This window comes from Nanorana parkeri, unplaced genomic scaffold (genome assembly GCF_000935625.1).
Source record: "Nanorana parkeri isolate BGI_ZX_2015 unplaced genomic scaffold, ASM93562v1 scaffold8551, whole genome shotgun sequence".
Classification (NCBI taxonomy): Eukaryota; Metazoa; Chordata; class Amphibia; order Anura; family Dicroglossidae; genus Nanorana; species Nanorana parkeri.
This window is the reverse complement of record NW_017314628.1, coordinates 1-968: the sequence shown is the minus strand read 5'-3', so window position 1 is coordinate 968 and position 968 is coordinate 1. Positions and strand designations below refer to the sequence as shown.

Here is a 968-nt window from a genome sequence, read left to right as displayed (position 1 = left end):
AGAGGGAGGAGCAGGAGACGCTGACCCCCAGAGGGAGGAGCCGTAGGCACCGACACCCACTGGGCAGCTCTTGGCAAAGCCGTACACTCTTATACAGCGACTGCATACCGCCAACTTACCCGGTGAGGGGGTGGGGAGGGATTTATCGGTCACATGACTAGCCGATAAGCTGTTATCGATCAGACCACTCCCACCAGTCAGGGACACCTGGACGCACTGACCATACAGGTCCACCACAGCAAAGATATCTGCGGAGGAGAGACGACGGTTAATGGAAGTGGGTGGAGAGAGAGAGAGAGAGCAAAGCATTGTGGGTGGAGCTTACCTCTGGAGGCAGGAAGTCCTGTACAGGCCACGCCCTGGTCCACACCATCAATAAAGTAGTGCAGGTCTCCCCTGGCCGTCTTCATCATTCCAATACGGGAAGCCGACCCCAGAGAGTCCAAATCACACCCGTAATTGGTCCTCAGCGTGTTCCCGTCCTGCATGATGGCCGTGCCGCTGGAAAACACAGGAAGGGTTAGGACCACCATGGGGCCCCCATCACCCTCTGGGGGCCACTGCGACTGGACTGCTGGTAAAACAGAGGAATGGCTGGGACCATCATGGGGCCCCCATCGCCCTCTGGGGGCCACTACGGCTGGACTGCTGGGACCATCATGGACCAGAAGCTTTCACTGGTCTGACAGTGTCACTGGACACAGGAATGGTGGCGGGTGGGCGGAGCTTAGCCATACAATTAGGGGCCGCCAAGCTCCAGTAAGAACAAGGGACCAATCAGAGCAGAGGAGAGACTTTCCTCATCAGGGACAGCGGTCCTACCTCAGCATCCAGGTGTCATAATCAATGTCCGTCATGGTGTTGGGGAACTCCAGCTCCTCGGGACGGATACAAGTCACTCCTGGGACAAGATGCAGAAAGGAGAGAGATCAGTGCGGGGAGCAGTGTGGGGAGCAGTGTGAGGAGCA

General features: G+C 57.6%; 1 protein-coding gene across 1 annotated transcript; it reads right to left on the bottom strand.

Moving 5' to 3' along the window:
• Positions 1 to 119: 119 nt before the first annotated feature.
• On the bottom strand, positions 120 to 901 carry LOC108804260 (neuralized-like protein 4; the record flags this gene model as incomplete). The annotated part of the gene is made up of 3 exons (XM_018576002.1): positions 120 to 248; positions 326 to 501; positions 823 to 901. Coding segments are annotated over 3 exons (384 nt in total), but the record flags the coding sequence as incomplete, so codon positions are not given.
• Positions 902 to 968: the final 67 nt, after the last annotated feature.